Below are 15,939 nucleotides of genomic sequence, written 5' to 3'. Positions count from 1 at the left end.
AATATTTCACATACTATCTTGTACTGAGTTTCTTCTGAGAAATCCTAGTATGTAAGGAAAATTTCTCCTTTCTTTGTGTCCAGGTGAAGTTCCAGGTCTGTACTCCCCAGAAGAACTAGAGCCTCTCCTCTCCTCCCTCAAAGATGCTGCTTCCCAGGATGGATTCTCAGGACCTCTCTACAACTACTTTTCATTCAGTCAGTATACTGTATATTTATAAACATTACAGCACCGTCTGTCTTTCTGTCTGTCATTCATTCATTATTTTGGTCTTCTTCCAGCTGTAAAAAGGTACCACACGTACCATCTCTTTATACAGATTGTTCCTCTCTGTTTTTTTCTAATTATTTTCCTCTGCTTCCTTGCTGTGCGGTCGTGTGTACTGTAGAAATGGTGCTGAGGTGGAGGTTGCTGCTAAGGAATCAAATTAATAGCTCCATTATTGTCAAAGTAAAAACCCACTGAAGAGCTCCCAGCTCACCTTCATTATCCAACTGTGTCAGGGTAAAAGCTAGAAGAGACACTATCAGTGACACCAAAGCTAATGCCTGTCTTCACATATCCCCTAACTAACTGTCTCTTGTTTCCCCTCTAATTATCTGTGTGTCAAACAACATTCTGCGATTACAGCCTCCACTGATTTTATTCCTCTAACTGTTTTGCTACGCTTTATGTTTCACACCCACTAAGGAATCCAGCAAAACCTCCACATAGTTCTGATCATGGACTGCTCCAGCTCCAACTTCACCATCAACTGTGAGAGTAACCCAGCTTTCTACCGCAAGTGTTCTGTCCAGTGGATGGAGGGGTGGTCTGAAAGCAGCATGAAGAAGGTTGGTGGAGAAGGAAAGACACAAGATCCAAACACAGATATTAAATCAGCAATTGCTGTCAAAGTTGAGATCAGTATTTAGTATATCAATAATCAATCAATATTTGATCTGGCAAGGTAACGGTTGCTCTGCTGTAAACCATACATTACTGTACGCTTTAACAGTATCCAGTGATGTCAGATACAGTATTGACCCCGTCACTGCAAGACTTAATAAGTACATTTGCATATCTGTGGTAACTGAAATTTAAAATTCAAAAGTAACACATTTTTTCTAACCGACTCTCTACTTAGAAAGAAAAGATAAGAGAAGATTGTTTTCAAAACATGCATCAATGTCTAAATGTCACTTCTGGTGTGTAAACGTGTACCCTGTCAGATTCCTGAGCTACTGCTGGCAAAGACAGAAGGAGGAGGGGAGGACAATGAGAGAGAAACCACCACAAATGGGAAAGGCTCAGGTAGAAGCCCTTTTTAATTGTATGACTATTATCCATGTTCTCTTGTGAAGGTAGTTTGTAGACATTTAATTAAATTCCTTTGTCATCTAGTTTTTTCTAGTTTTAGTGCTGTTATTACAAAAACCTGAAAGTGCATTTGAATACGGGAATGAAGTAGTTTATGCATATAATGGCAACGCTTTCTACCGATGGCACCTTTATAATACACACTTTTTTCTTTGTAATTTTCTGATATGGAAGTATTAACAAAATATCTAGCTGTGTTTGGCTGTGTTTTATGTTGTGAAATTGACCTTCGCTGTTTCCAGCAGGGTCTGCTCATGGAGAATTGTGTCGCTTGTTCCTGATGGTCCATGAGTCATGTAAGAAGAATGGTGCAACCCCCAGCCAGTACATGTCCTTTCTGCATGTTTACACCGCGTTATTCAGCCGCAAGCAGAGCCAGCTCACAACCAGACAACAGCATCTGCAGGTACAAGGTCCATATGCACAAATGACTAAGATGCATGGAAAAGGCCAAACAGCAAGTGTGTTTTGATTGTGTTCCACCTATCCATTTAGAAATGTTAGGTTTTAATGTATGTTTGATGCGTTTTTGTGTCCCTCAAAATATTAAAATAAAAGTATGGTTAGGTTAGGAAGGCAAGCTATTGTAAGAAAGAGGTAAGTAGAAGTAAAATAAAATAAAAACAGTTTTTTTTTCAAAACCCCAAATACTGGCAAACAACAACAGGAACATATACTTTTCAAAAATAATTTTTCCAGAGCGTTGATAAACTGATAAACTCTGATTTCTACGTACGACAGTCTGTCCTGATTTGTCAATATCTGATGGACTCATACTGCATGTCTCTCACATCTTATGACTGACTGGTGTCTGCAGGCAGGTGTGTCCAAGCTGAACGAAGCTAAGGCATTGGTCGATGAGTTGAAGAGGCGGGCTGCAGAGCAGAGTGCGCTGCTAAAGACTAAACAACAGGAGGCAGATTCTGCCCTGCAGGAAATCACCACCTCAATGCAGGTGTGTGTGTGTGTGTCTGTGTGTGTGTGTGTGTGTGTCTGTGTGTGTATATATGTTTGCGACTGTGCATGTCAGTAACTTTGACACTCAGTGGCAGGTGACAGAGGTCCTGCAGGACTTCTGGTCTCCTCCCAGTTGCACCTATCCTCCTCTCGACTATCACCAAAGCTTTCCTCCCAGCTTCTCTTCTCTTCTCTTCTCTTCTCTTCTCTTCTCTTCTCTTCTCTTCTCTTCTCTTCTCTTCTCTTCTCTTCTCTTCTCTTCTCTTCTCTTCTCTTCTCTTCTCTTCTCTTCCCGTCTATCTCCCCCTACTCCTCTTTTCATCTGCATTGCATTATATAACAAACTTTTTCTGCATTTCCCATGGCTGTGTCTCCCCTGCTGTGGATAAACTTTTCATTAAGTTTGTGTTGGAGTGCACATTTGTTTGTTCCGTGTCTTCTCATCCAGTGTTTTCTATCTCCTGATATTCACTTTTCTATTTCATCCTGCTGGCTTTGTCTGGAGGATGAATGGATGGAAAGATGGGCAGAGGGGAAAAAGGGAACCTGAACCATGTTCATTAGTTGTGCTATCTTTCTCTCTTGCGCTCTGTGGGGAATCTGCTTTATGTGTGAGATGGAGGGAGAGAGAAGAAACAAGAGAAGGAAAAAACTGTCAGCGGAGTCACTTTGCAGAGTGATAATTAACGACCAGACTCGTCCCTTTAGGCTTTAGCATCCGTGTCTCCTGTAGAGACAGCAGGGAGGGGGGATGGATAGTTGAAACAAACTATGTGGAAGAGTGATGGAGGTTTGGGGAATATTTAAATATTCAGCGTAGAAGGCAGTAGAGGAAAAAGAGAAATGAGATTTGGAGAGATAATAAGAAAAAGATGTGGTATGTGCAAAGGGGTCAGGGCTTGACAAGGGGAGAATTGGAGGGATGTGCAATGAATAAAGAGATTGACTTGGGATGAGGTTGAGACATGATAAGATGGACAGATTTTAGGGAAAGGGAAGGATGCGTTGTCAAATGATGCTGCTCCTCTCTCTCTTTCGTCCTCATGACTGTGTCTTACTCTGGCTTTTCCTAAACCAAACACAGACTGGATTTTATATTGTAAAAGGTTATTTGGATAAGTGAGTTAGGTGGGGTACGTTGCAATATCTCTTGGCTCCGAGGTTGAAGGACTATACTACTATATATTATATTCTTTTAGAATGTGAAACATTCTGCTGGCTGTGTTTTCAATCCGACACAATATGCATAACATGTAGGGCCCGACCGATATGGATTTTTGGGTGCCGATGCCGATTATTTTCTGAGAAAAATTACGATAACGATTAAATCGTCCGATTATTAAAAAAAAAAAAAATCCCATAAATATATATTGAAAAAATTTACTTTTTTGAACCCTTAAATGTATATAAATACTTGTTACTGTCAATAAGTATACAGGAACTTTTTATTTATTGAAATATACAGTATCTAAAAAAAAATAAAGTGTTACAAATATGTCTAAAGTGACATGACACATTTTTTAACTCAGACATTAAGCATTTTATTTATCCCTCCAAACATCAGCATCTCACACTAAATAAACTAATTCAAAAGTCAACTCAAAACTCACCTCTTTAAGAAAGCATACTTACACCGGACTCCACTCCAAACCTTATCTTTAATTTGTCTGTATTTTGTTTTCTTTTTCTATAAGTATGATTTTCTATATGTTTGATGTAAAGTGTCTTTGAATGACCTCCAATAAAGCACTATATAAATTCTATATAATAACTATAGTACTATTAACAGTCAAGAGATGACCAATGACTCTGCTATTAATGTCAGGGGGAACTGTGTGAATTAATCCAATGTATTACAACACACCTGCTGCTGCTGTTAATATGCTATAAGGCTACCTCCGGGGCAGCAATGCATCTCACTCAACATGATTGCTGGAATAAAAAAATAAAAAAACGGCAAAAAATCGGCGGCCATTTTGGCGATTGCTGATTTTTCGGAGATGTGCTATAATCGGCCGATTAAATCGGCCGGCCGATATATCGGTCGGGCCCTAATAACGTGATCTTTTTTGGTTATCCAGAATGCCAGTGACCAGAAGACAGAAATGGAAAAGATAAAAGGAAAGATGGCTCAAGAGGTGTCCAAGATTGAAGAGAGAAAGGCCAAAATAGATGACGAGCTGAAGGAAGTACAGGTAAGTTGCTTACGACACTATTTATCCGTTGCTAGAAATACAATTCCTCGCCATCCCAGCTGTACTTATCCATTCTTTATCTTTATATCCCTTCCTTCTTCCATTGCTGCTCTCTAGCCTTTGGTAGATGAAGCTAAGCGTGCAGTTGGAAACATCAAGTCTGAATCACTGTCTGAGATCCGCTCCCTCCGCATGCCCCCTGATGTCATCAGAGACATCCTGGAGGGGGTGCTGAGACTGATGGGCATCTTCGACACCTCCTGGGTCAGCATGAAGAGGTGAGAGGGGACGCATGTGTAAGAGTATAGAGAGAGGAGCCCTCACAAAAATAAAAAAATTGAGTAACTAAGCTGTCGGGATCTACAACACCTTTTGGTTTATCAAAAACAGGTGTGATTGGGTGTTACAAGAATTGAGAGAGACAGAAGGAGGATACGATGTGGTTAAAGGTGGAGTCAGTGATCCTGGAGATTGCCTGTTGTCAAAATAATTTTTTGTCAAAGTCAGTGAATAACTCCTAAATATCTCCTACCGATGCGTACTATGTGTGCGCTGAAAAAAAAAATCTGTGTTAAAACACAGCATAGGCTGTGTAAACTGGTATGTAGACAAAGACTGTGTAAACAAAGGGGCCCACTGTAGCTAACAACATGCCCATTTATGGGTGATAATATGCCATTATACATTATTTGTGTGTGTACCTCCTGAACGCATGTATTATATGCTGCATGGCTGTGCCTATGCAATTCATTTGTGTTTCAATGCTGATGAAAATGAGCTTTTGGTACCAATCACTCATCTGACTGTGGGGACCTTTAGAGGGGATCAGACAGACAAAATACATTCTGTCCCTCTAATGACTCGTGTTAATTGGGTGAGCCAATTCCTCTCTGAGCACTGCAAGTATCAAAGAGATAGTGTGTGTGTGTGTGTGTGTGTGTGTGTGTGTGTGTGTGTGTGCGCGCGCACGGCACGCGCGTGTGTGTGTGCGTGTGTGTGTTCGCTCTTAACATGAGATACAAATACAAACATGGTGACTGTTTGAGCTTAAATAGAGATTAAAAAAACGTCACGCCTCATCATTTTAGGCTTGAATAAACATTAACGTCCCAATTTTCTGCATACAAAATCACTTTATTCTATCTCAATTAAATTGTCTTCCTCTAATGGTCTATCTCCCCATCACCTTGATACTTTGCTTTATGGCCATGACATGTAACGTCGTACTCACACACACATCATCTTTTCTGTGTGTCCCTCTTTTTTCACTGCTTTTTTTGTCACCCACTTTTGTTTTTCCTCTTGTTTTTTCCCCCTTTCCCCTTTTTTCTGTAGCTTTCTGGCTAAGCGTGGCGTGAGGGAGGACATAGCTACGTTTGAAGCCAGGAACATCACCCCTGAGATTCGCCAGAGTGTGGAAGAGCTGCTCAACAGGAACAATGCCTCCTTCGATCCCAAGGTCAGCTATAGCCACCATAGCTGAGAAACAATTAAATAAAGTGTTGGTTGATGTTATTAACCCATTGTTTGTATACAGTATATTTTAAAGTTAAGATGGATATTGTGACTTTTGTCATAATTGCGTTGATTCTGACTTGTGATGCTGTTGTTGGTATGGTCAGAATGCAAAGCGTGCAAGTGCGGCAGCTGCTCCCCTGGCTGCCTGGGTCAAAGCCAACGTCCAATACTCCCACGTCCTAGAGAGGATAGAGCCACTGGAGAGAGAGCAGGCCGGACTACACGAGTAGGCACACACACGCACATACAGAGATCATTCCAAAAAATGTCTTAAGATCATTTAGATTGATTCTCATAAATATTCCTTGTTTGTTAGTGAGCGAGTGGTCTTCTTCTTAACCTGGAAGAGCATACTCAATATTTCTACGGACATATACAAAATATACAACTAATTTAATTGAATTGATTACATTTATTTCAGACATATCAATAAAAATCAAACATATCAAAAGTACACAACAAAACGAAAAAAACAACGTTCAAATTACTTCACAAATAATAAAAATAAAAAGCATATTCCATATATTCCATTGATATGCCTGAAAAGGAGTAGGAATAAGTATAAACCTTATTTAATCCTACCTCTTTTCAAAAGCTCAATCATTTATATTTATTAAATTAACTTCCTTTGTTCCTTATGTTATAATCTCTCTATATATACAATCTATCTATATATAATTTGCTATACTATATTTACATTTATATATCTATACAATCCATACAATATACAATTTGGTATACTATATATTATTTAGATAATTTATATATTTATACAATCCATATATCTATATCTATACATATCTATTTATACAATTTGATGTACTATATTAACACTTTATATATTTATATAATCCATATATCTATACAGTTTGGTACAGTATTTTTACAATTTATACATTTAATACAATCTATATATCTATATATATATAGATATATAGATATATATATAGATATATATATATATATATATATATATATATATATATATATATAGATATATAGATATATATATAGATATATGTACAATTTGATATAGGCTGCTATATAAACAAACATATGTTTATGTAGGTTTATGTATGTTTATGTAGGTGTATGTTAAACATATTAACATATAAACATATTAACATACACCTTTCTTACAAAACTTGCAAACCCAACTATGAACATGATACACATGGGCATACTCTTGATGATAAACATAGCCACACATGAAATGAGACACCTTTTTGATAAATATTTCCCTGTGTGTGTGTGTGTGTGTGTGTGTGTGTGTGTGTGTGTGTGTGTGTGTGTGTGTGTGTGTGTGTGTGTGTGTGTGTGTGTGTGTGTGTGTGTGTGTGTGTGTGTGTGTGTGTGTGTGTGCGTGTCCAGAAACCTGAGGAAAACGGAGAATAGAAAGAATAAACTGGAGGACCAGCTCAACTCTGTTGGCGCCAAAGTCAACGAATTGAAAGAGAAGTATGCCTCCTTCCAACTTTACACATGTGCTTCAACTCTTTGATCTCTTACATTCCACCAGTGAAAAAGCTCTTCTTGTTATTTCTTATTCATATATTACCTTTGTTGTATTTTTGTAATAAACCATATTTCTAGTTCTTCAACTTCACTGTGCCCACATTCCCTTATGACTAGCCCTGACTTCAAGATGACTACAATAGCAAAAATAACAAAAAAGGTATTATAGCTAGATGCAGGCAGGGATAGGAAAAGTGCTTGCCTATTCTGTCAAATAGAGTTGCTAGACCATACATGGCTAAATAAAATGACCTGTCAAGCTATGGTGAAATGCAGGTATGATTGGAAATACTGTAATACAGGTTTCAATAAACTTCTGGAGCTAAATGCATATGCAGACTAACAAATAAATAAATATACACCTTTTTCCTCCTTTTCACTCATGCCAGCTTGCAAGGATACAAATAATCAATAACGTCTGAGGGGCAGATCTCTTTTAAATGGTCTGAGCATTGGCCCCTCTGACTACTTAACAGGTCACTGTTCAATACAAGTGAAATTCACATAGAAGTGTTTGTGCTGCCTCTGTTTCCTTCAGCATCTTCAACCTTTGCTCATTCCAACCTGTCCTGCCATTTATCTTCCTATCCATCCCTGTAAAATCATTTCTTAACTGAGTGAGCGTAACTGAAAGATTGATTACTCGCACCAGCCATTCCTCTCCTCTCTTCTCTCGGTGCCTTGAGTCACTTCAACTCACTGCATTTTATGTTAAATTCAGTGGCATGTGTAGCTTTGATCTTACTTTCCAGTGTTGGGCAGTACTATTTTCAATGGCATGGAAACAGCTACACATTGATTTTACATCATGGAGATTATGATTTACAATTCATTTAATCCATATTTTGCATATTAAACCAATATCCATTCTTAGAAATCTCCAACTCTTTATCAATAACATTAATCTACTTACTGACATGTTTTGCTCAGGTTTCAGTGTTATACTACAGAGGCAGCTAAGTTGGAGGCTGAGGTGACAAAAGCTCAGGACACGATCACTGCTGCCGAGCAGCTCATATCACAACTGGACGGAGAACACACGCGGTGGAACGCACAGGTAGTTTGATGTATGAGTGTGTTGATGTGTCTATTGGTGTAGGAGGTCATACACATTTACCAAGAGAGGGTCTCATTTACCATGTAAGAGCAACAGGAGCTGAGTGTGTGTATTTGATTTTGAGTTTGTGTTGTGTGTGTGTGTGTGTGTGTGTGTGTGTGTGTCAGGGGGATGTATCCTGCTGTCTTGCATCCCTTCTGGCTGTTTTTATTTCACTCTACAGCATCTGTCGGCACCTTAATTAAAACACTCAATCTCCACCTGACATATGCACACTCTCTCACACTCACCCTCACTGACTCCCTTAAGGCCCACTCCAAAGAGTCGGTTTACTCTCTACTCGCGTATCTCCATGTACCCACACGTACGCAAGATATGCATACACAAACACACATTAATCCTATCGTTGTAGCACATTATGCACTACCTGTGGTTTGCTATAGGTTTTTGCTAGGGATGCACCGAATATTCGGCAACCGAAAAAGTTCGGCCGAAAATGGCAAAATAAGTCATTTTCGGTTTCGGCCCGAAACAGTTAAAAAGCCAAACAACATTACCGAAAATTGGCGAACTAAATGACACTAAGGAAATATGTTTTTAAAAGAGCTGCGCGCTTGTAAACCAGGAAATGGCAGTAAAGAGAGACGTAACCGTGTATGCGAGTCCACGTCTCTTTGTGAGCGCGCAGCAGGAGCAGTTTGTAGCGTGCATGAAAATGTCAGAGTCCAGTGTGGGAGCAACTGGATGAAACACGGCGCAGACAGTGCAATGCTTTATGCAGCATAAAGTTAAAACGCTCGTCCAAGACTGATGTTTAATCACCTTAGAAACACAAAAGCCTTGCGCGAGCGAAGCGGCTATTCACCCGGTGAAACTCTGTGACAGTGTGACAGTTGGTAACGGTGTCATTCACAGTGACACCTCGCCGGTGAGGGCCGCCGCGCAAAAAAAAAATTTAGTTTGACAGCTAAAATGATAACCGGAGATATCCTGTCCGTTAGCGCTGTTGGGGGAAAAGGCTCCTACGGTCTGATTGCATTTCTCGAGCCTGAATACACAGCCATGTCAGCAAACTGTCAGCGCGACTACATGTCCAGTGAGCCGCCTCCCCCCGTTAGTTTCAGTCTACAGACGAAAAAGTTACAATCACCTCCTAAGCATGGACATCGTGAGCATGGGCTTTGATGCAAATTCTGAAGTCTGGACATTACGGTGGGAGCTGTGGTGCAGTTTTTTTAGAGCTACTCAACCTGCAATGCACTGCAAAAAATTAAGAAAGGCAATAAGTCGATCTTTTTGTAGATTCATCCTCATATAAGTCAAGGTAAAAATCAGTGAGTGGTTCACAAATTAATTCCTAGTAAAATATTAATTTTACTCTTAGATTTGAAGGTTTTAGGCTACTGTTTATTTATTTAGGGTTGCTTTTTAGTTGTAGGCTATGTTTGAGTAGAACATTTGGGATTTCATGTATGCAATGTTGAAATAATTGACTAAATAATAAACAAAACTGCAAAAGCCTCTTTCGGTATTCGGTTTCGGCCTTTCGGCCAACTGTTTAATTTTATTCGGTTTCGGTTTCGGCCAAGAATTTTCATTTCGGTGCATCCCTAGTTTTTGCCTCTAGTTATAGGGTGTTTTCACACTTTCAGCCCTCCAAAAGAACTCAGACTTATTAGTCAGCATTTAATTTGCATATGTGAACACTCCAAAGGGACTCAGACCCCTCTGAAGTGAACCAAAGGTCTGAGTTCGGTTCGCTTCAAGTCTCTGGTGCGGTTCTCTCCAGCTGTGCATTGTGAACACAACATGCGCCAGGTTCCTTTTTTATTTTGCTCCTCTTTTCAGTCCACTTGAATGACAGAGTTTGGTTCTTTTTTTAAAAATAACTATGTGTGAAAACACCCTAAGAGATTCAATGGAGGGGAACATAATTACAGATTTAGTCGTGCAGACCTAGACACATGCTTCCAGTTGAAATATAGTGTGGCAGGTAGTGGATTTTTGGTTTACAGCACAGTTCAATATTTTTTATTTTTCAACAGTATTATTTTGTTAAAGAGAAGAGAGAAGTGTTATATCTTCAGTTATTTATTTATTCATGTTGCTTATATTGTTCTTTGTGTTCAAATTTGTTCAGTTTATTTGTTATTAAATGTTACATTAAGTTAAATGTTATTATAAATCTTATTTAAATAAAATGCTTTTAAAATTTCAAAAACTGTTGTATGTATCGAATCATGGGTCAAAAATCGTGATACAAATGGAATCGTGAGTTTTTGTATCGTTACAGCCCTAGTGGCAGGCTGTTAGACCATATTAATATAAGTCAAAAGGTTACAAGACTTGATAATTCAGCCTGATACATAGCCAAAAATGTGCGTGTGCACTTAGTATCCCCTGACATGCTACTATAAAATTACTGCAATGATGTCACATTAGCTCATAATTTGCAAGAGTGTGCATGTTGCTTTTATTCTCGATTGAATTAGTGTAGAGATTTTTTGGATAATTTGGGGCTGCGAGTTGGGTTTATGGTTCAATAGTTTGGAGGAGAAAGATGAGCAACATGCTAAGCCAACATGGGTCAAGTTACTTACCTTCTTTCTTCTTTCTTCTTTCCTTCTTTCTTTCTTTACATTCTGCTCTCTTATTCCTTCCAATCCTTGTGCTTCCATTCCCTCATCCTCCTCTTTATACTCTACTATTGACCTACCTGTCTTATGCCCTTCCTACTGCTCTGCCTTGTCTGTTTCTCTTCTCCCTGTGTGTCTCTCTTTCTACCAGATGTCTGAGATAAAGAACGAGTTGGACACGCTCCCAATGAGGGCAATGCTCGCTGCAGCCTTCATCACCTACCTGTCTGCTGCTCCTGAAGACCGTAGACGAGACTGTCTGGAGAGATGGATGGCTCAATCTGGGCTACAGAGTAAATATACTACTACCAGTAATTTAAGCCAACACACAAGCTCCAGCAAATGCCAACTCCTGTACTAAAAAGCCTACACCAAATCACACTGCTACCCACACACGACTCAATGGAACGTATCGATACTACGGTACATACTGTAATATGAGGCACTTGCAAGCTCTAAGTTTCTACCACATTGTTAGTGCTGATAAACTATTATAAAAGTGTAGAGTGGTAAACTTGCTTGATCACAATCTTACAAGGAAATCTACAATTGACACCAAAGTACATTAACTATCTTACTTTCCTATCATGTTGGTGTTTTGTCTTTAATCCCTCGGTCAAATAAGCAATTATTTTTTAATATAATCGTCTTAATTTATGAGTTCTTTCGTTCAGATGTTTATATTCCATTCACACAAATGAACCTGTACAATGTGTGCAGTCTCTTTCACACACTAATTGCTGTCTCATTAAAATAGCCCTGACTGCATAATTCTGCTTAGCAACCTCTTTCCCAGAGGGCTTCAGATGTGCATGTTAAATACTAAACAGCTGAGTCATCCACTTGACCCACAAACGTTTTCTAAATCCCTCTGAGCATCGAATGGCTTCTCTGCAAGTTGGTTGTCAGGATTACTTGATGACCCCACTTAAAGTGTAATTTAATGGGTTTAGGCCAAATTGTTGAATTGGGACTAGTTGTCAAGCTGTGGTTGGAACTTTCCAGTAGCTGCCATATCTGAGGTTTGATTCAACATTTCCAACAGTGTTTTGAGTGAGCAAATATAAAAGCAAGAAATTAGCGTGTGCATTTGTGTTGTGTGTGTGTCTGTATCAGAGTTTGATTTGCGGTCATTCCTGTGCTCGGAGAGTGAGCAGCTGATCTGGAAGAGTCAAGGGCTGCCGTCTGATGACCTCTCCATGGAGAACGCACTAGTCATACTACAGGTTTGATTTATTTATATTTGTCTGTGGAATTTCATTCATCGCTCAACTTTTGTAGGGATCTACATACTTTACTGGATCAATTAAATTACCAATCACCACATTTTCTCCTTCTCTACCCAGTTGTTTTAGTTTTTGTGAGGCTGAATGGGTATTTGTCTCATGCGTTAAATGGATTAGTCAAATACATAATTATTTTTTCTTTTTTTATTACCTTTGTTACCCCTTTGTTATTGAGTTTCAGTTGAGAAGTAAGTGACAACAGTAAATAAAAATACGTCTCAAAAAATGTGTCACAGTTAAACTGGGTATAGGCCTGAGTTGAAAATCAGAGATAAATAAGTGACGAGTGTTGGGCCATGTCGTATCAATAATTCTGTCTGTGTTCACGTGTTGCCATTCATTCATCTGTCATCCATTTGTCTGTGTTGATTTGACCATCACTGCCTTCAGATCAATGCACTCAAGTTACGGGTAAGAAATTGCTCAATAATGTATCCTCAAAGCCTAACTTAGTTTAGCCTTACTGTTTCTTTCACTCTGTGTGGGTGTGTGTGGGTCTCCCTTTCAACTTTCTGTCCATATATTTGTGTGTGTGCGTGTTTGTGTGTAAAGTTCCAGCATATTGAAAAAACTGTTATCATCGTAAATTTGAAAAGTTAGCCCTCAACTATTAAAGTGAGGGATGGGATATAGTATATATGTGTAGATGTCCCTGACACCCACACACACGCACGCCCGCCACACACACACACACACACACACACACACACACACACACACACACACACACACACACACACACACACACACACACACACACACACACACACACACACACACACACACACACACACACACACACACACACACAAGAGATGGTTTAAGGAAGAGAAGCCTTGAGCACGAGACCATGAAATAGAAGAGCCCAGGATGATGGTGGACTTCATTCGTTTGCCTGGAATAGGAGTGTCAGCAACGATAAGCATGACACGCACGCACACACACACACACGCACACACTCACAGTCTCTCTCTTCCTTTTCCACCTCTTCCTTAATGAAACATCACAGAACAACAAAACACAGTTCTTTATCATTCCTCTGTTCTTAGAGTGTTGCGTGTCCATTCCTGATTGACCCGTCATCCAGAGCTACAGAGTGGCTATGCACACATCTTAAACAGCACAGACTAGAGGTTATCAACCAACAGGTAAACACAACACACATTACTGTAGCACACACATATCTTAAAATACACACATGAGATGAAATTGAGTATCCCATTGTGTTTGCTAACATATTTTTCACACTTGTGCAATGGTGATGTGTTTTTTTATAAAACAGTCAGACTAAAACATGTCAGTGTCTGCAAGAGCCTGAATGCAATGCTTGTCAGACATCTCTTTGAAGTGTTAATAAGATGTCCATGATTGATCTTCTTTCACTTATCTGATGAATAAAAGTCTATTTAAAGTCCATTACTATACCCTAATCCTTTGGATGTTTGACAGAGCATATGATTAATCCACCTTTCTTTTCAATTAGTCTTGTAATTGATAAGACGGATAATATTAATACATTCATGTTGGACTTTGTTACTCATTACTTACTAATTACTTGTCAGTATTTGCAAAAATAGTGTCATTATTTATTTTAGCTTATTTATTGTGCTACTTTATTTCCTTTACAAAAAAGAAAGAGAAGTAATTTGGTCATTACCTGACCTGAACATCACATGACCGCCACAGAACCTGGTTTCAAACACGTCATCTGAGCCAAATGAACTTTAGTGTGTGCCTTAGTTAATTGAAAAGACAGTCACTAAGTGGCTAAGGAACCACTCACCTATAGGTTTTACCCTCATACTAAGTGACTACAAACAGGCTTCCTAAAAGCAAACTTAAAACATAAAAAACAGCACTTTTTTAAAACCGTAATTGCTAAATGATTTTCTAATTCTTATTGGGGTTGTAACAATTGTGACATACTATATGTTGTATGTAATATTGATGAATTATTACTGTGTAATTCCAATTCCGTGTTTGTGTGCATGCTCTCTATAGGATAGTAACTTCATGACATCCCTGGAGCTGGCGGTCAGATTTGGGAAAACGCTGATCATCCAAGAGATGGATGGAGTTGAACCGGTGCTTTACCCACTTCTGAGGAGAGACTTCATAGCACAAGGTATGCACACACTGACATACATAATTTTGCCTCACATCTCTTCTAAGGGTCATTCAGAGGGTTCACCAACCACTGATAACTAATAAGGCGAGTTCTGGCATACACAAGTAAAATGACAGTTTTTCACTTGTCAAATTCCATTATTTGTAGAAACACAGAAAGAGCTTTGTTTGAGCCACACAATAATTCAGAGATCTGAAGTACTTTGCAGTTATTGAAAATTAGTATTTACTTAATGTATTCAGCATGCAGATGCAGTTCTCTGTACTGCTTTGTTAATTATATTTCATGAATAAATGCTACTTATGTTCCTATACAAATTAAAAAGAGAGATTCACAAACATACAGCTAATCTTCACCCTGGGCTGTCTTTGAATATGTGAATCTGCCTTTCTAATTACATCAGAGATATTTCAGTTTCTAGGCTTAGATAATTGCATTCCAATCACAGTTGCAGACATCGACTTTGTAGCTATATCAAGTAAATATGTGTTGACAGAGGTTTGAAACATACCTGTGAAAAATGAGAGTGATTCATAATGCTATGAGTCATCCAGGTTAGAGGCGGCTGTCTATTTGAAGCTGAATTGAAAAGAGTAGGGTCAGGAGAAGTGTGAGAAAGGGCAAGTTATCCACTTAAAAGTGAAGTTGAACAGAATGGAAAAAATAATCAAGACAAAGCCATGGCAGTACTGCATTGCAGACATCAAGAAGACAGAGCACTGAGGAATGAGTAAAATGGTGAATGTAGGATTTATAGAGGCCTCTGAAGACATAATTGCAAGCCTGTATGATACAGTATGTTGCTAACAAATTCCCTTTCTTTTTTTCCATCTTCGATACATGGACACATACGCAGGTCCTAGATATGTGGTTCAGATAGGAGACAAGGTAATAGATTACAATGAGGAATTCCGTCTCTTCATGGCAACACGAAATCCCAACCCTGTCATCCCCCCTGATGCCGTTTCCGTGGTTACAGAGGTCAACTTCACTACCACCAGGGCAGGCTTGCGAGGACAGGTGACCCACGCGCAAACACAAACACAAACCCAGACACAATCTAGTACAATAGCTGAGCAGTAAATGGTACCTTTGTGAATCTTTGTTAATTTTTGTTGATACTTTGTTAGAACAGAGTTGATCAAACTCAATGCTGTGGAAGACCACACAGTCATAACACAAATACAATAAAATATGTATTAAAGGTTTGGCCTCCATTCCAGTTTAACTTAAATGTGTGCTTAGCAAACTTCATGTGGATGAAGTTTTTATTTTTGTGTAATGATAC

At 38.9% G+C, this 15,939-nt stretch overlaps 1 protein-coding gene across 1 annotated transcript in view; it reads left to right on the top strand.

The window, feature by feature from the left end:
* Window positions 1–15,939, top strand: part of dync2h1 (dynein cytoplasmic 2 heavy chain 1) — a 130,862-nt gene that overhangs the window by 49,312 nt on the left and 65,611 nt on the right. Inside the window, exons 56-72 of the mRNA XM_080025000.1 lie at window positions 84–197; window positions 691–833; window positions 1,212–1,293; window positions 1,602–1,765; window positions 2,177–2,314; window positions 4,398–4,511; window positions 4,629–4,789; window positions 5,847–5,970; window positions 6,134–6,255; window positions 7,401–7,487; window positions 8,475–8,601; window positions 11,389–11,530; window positions 12,354–12,463; window positions 12,914–12,934; window positions 13,573–13,671; window positions 14,525–14,648; window positions 15,508–15,671. Of these exons, the coding sequence (XP_079881126.1) occupies window positions 84–197; window positions 691–833; window positions 1,212–1,293; window positions 1,602–1,765; window positions 2,177–2,314; window positions 4,398–4,511; window positions 4,629–4,789; window positions 5,847–5,970; window positions 6,134–6,255; window positions 7,401–7,487; window positions 8,475–8,601; window positions 11,389–11,530; window positions 12,354–12,463; window positions 12,914–12,934; window positions 13,573–13,671; window positions 14,525–14,648; window positions 15,508–15,671 (2,036 nt within the window). The remainder of the gene's footprint in view (window positions 1–83; window positions 198–690; window positions 834–1,211; window positions 1,294–1,601; window positions 1,766–2,176; window positions 2,315–4,397; window positions 4,512–4,628; window positions 4,790–5,846; window positions 5,971–6,133; window positions 6,256–7,400; window positions 7,488–8,474; window positions 8,602–11,388; window positions 11,531–12,353; window positions 12,464–12,913; window positions 12,935–13,572; window positions 13,672–14,524; window positions 14,649–15,507; window positions 15,672–15,939) is intronic.

Source organism: Ammodytes marinus (genome assembly GCF_949987685.1).
Source record: "Ammodytes marinus genome assembly, chromosome: 3".
NCBI classification, from domain to species: Eukaryota; Metazoa; Chordata; class Actinopteri; order Uranoscopiformes; family Ammodytidae; genus Ammodytes; species Ammodytes marinus.
Note: the sequence above shows the minus strand (reverse complement) of the source record. Positions and strands in the feature narration are given on the sequence as shown.